We start from the raw sequence: 2056 nt of genomic DNA, 5'->3' as shown, positions 1-2056 counted from the left end.
TTATATTATATAATATTATATATATATAATATATATATAATATTATAAGTATAATATTCATTATTTAAATATAATGAATATTATACTTATAGTTAATATAATATATAAAATAAGTTATATTATAACTTTAAATATGTATTTTTGCATATTATATGTGTTTTTCAAATTTTATTGTATTTAAATTTTTTGTATATTTAAATTAAATGTATAAGCATCCATAATCTATTTATGATTTATTATGATTAAAAGAATAATAAAAATTCACCATATGATTATATATTTGATTATTGTATATATCTCAAAAATGATTAATATTTATCTAAATATTATACATATATACGACTATCATCACTTATTTCGTTTATCAAAAAGAAGAAAATAAGTTAACAATTTTTTTTTCATTATATTTTTTTTTATTATAATTGCTTCTATTGTAAATGGATTTCAATTCTTGCTAAAATAATGAGAAGATCAAAATTATTAAAAAAAGTAATTAATACAAAATTATTATAATAAATAAGAAGGATGAAAAATTTGTAGAATTTACATTGAATATTACAGTGAACATTCTAATATTTTTTTTTCATCTAATATAATCAAATATTCTTTTTCAGTGTTAGTATATAATAATACACTAATAAATAATTGTATATCTTGATTGTAAAAAATTCCAAGATTGACCGAAAGTAAATATAATAAATATTGATGACTAATATCTTACACAATTCGTTATCAATAATATCATCAATAAAAAAGAATGACTATCAAATATCTGTACATATCTTATTCAATTAATTGATATCATTTAATCTAAATTCTATAATAGAATAGAAATTTTTTTTAAAAGACACATATATATAAGTATGTTAAACAATAGTCATTGAAGTAATTCAAAGTATAGAGTATAATCCAATTAAGGAATAAATGTATCTAAATATATCTTAATATATTAGAAATATATATATAATATATACATATCGTGTATGTATGTACATATAATATATATATATATAATATATACATATCATGTATGTATGTACATATAATATATATATATATATATAATATATACATATTGTGTATGTATGTATATATAATATATGAGAAATGTATATGTAGGATATACAAATAATTGTAAAAAATTTTACTTATAATATATCTTATTTTTTGTATTGATTGTATTAATATATTTTATTTTTTATCATTAGTATTATCTTAGTATTATCTACAGACTAATAAAATTTGTGATTTGAGATACTTTTTCGATTTCAAAGACGAACATAAAAGTTGATATATAACAATGGTTATATTATAAGAATGGTTGAGACTTATTCATTAAATTATAACTAATATATAATATAATTATAATCAAAAGGGAGATAAAGTGAGATAGTTTTATCTTTGTTATACTGTCTCTCTATCTATTTCTGCCTACTTCATTTAACTTCATCTAATGTAAACTTCATTTACATATAATTTAGTAAATAAGATTCAAAAAATTTTTTATATCAAGTTTTATATTTCTTTTAATTTTTTAAAATCGGTAGTTCTGAAAATGTTTTATGAATATATTAACATATTGTGTTATAAAAAATACTTCTTTATCTAAAAATCTCATATCTTCTTTTTAATTTAATTATTGAAAATGTCATTGCATTTCCTTTTTATTTGAAAAAAAATGATGATCTAATTGAATGCTTTTTAAATGCTAATTAAGTTGAATTATATTTGTTATAAATGGTTATAGAAGTAGATAAAATACATATTTTATATAAATATTCCATGGATTATAAGTTATTTAATAGATATATTTTTCTAAATAAAATTAATTTTAGATAATAAATGAAAATATAAAAATATAAAAATATAAAAATATAAAATAATATTTTACGAAATTTTAAAATGATATGAAAATAAAATTAATTTTAATTTGAATTTAAATTTTTCAGATTTCATTTTAAATCGTGGCAACAATGGCGTAGAAGAAATCAAGATATTAAGTTAATAATAAAACATAAAGTCTATGGATTTTCGAATTTCCAAGTCATTTAAATAA

The 2056-nt window shown here is 16.2% G+C and overlaps 1 protein-coding gene across 1 annotated transcript in view; it reads left to right on the top strand.

The window, feature by feature from the left end:
- The window catches only part of LOC102672633 (E3 ubiquitin-protein ligase MARCH3-like), a 9329-nt gene extending 7273 nt beyond the window's left edge, over window positions 1-2056 (top strand). Inside the window, exon 4 of the mRNA XM_006623330.2 lies at window positions 1950-2056. Within this exon, the coding sequence (XP_006623393.1) occupies window positions 1950-2052 (103 nt within the window). The 3' untranslated portion in view covers window positions 2053-2056. The remainder of the gene's footprint in view (window positions 1-1949) is intronic.

This window comes from Apis dorsata, unplaced genomic scaffold, assembly GCF_000469605.1.
Source record: "Apis dorsata unplaced genomic scaffold, Apis dorsata 1.3 scaffold_883, whole genome shotgun sequence".
NCBI classification, from domain to species: Eukaryota; Metazoa; Arthropoda; class Insecta; order Hymenoptera; family Apidae; genus Apis; species Apis dorsata.
Note: the sequence above shows the minus strand (reverse complement) of the source record. Positions and strands in the feature narration are given on the sequence as shown.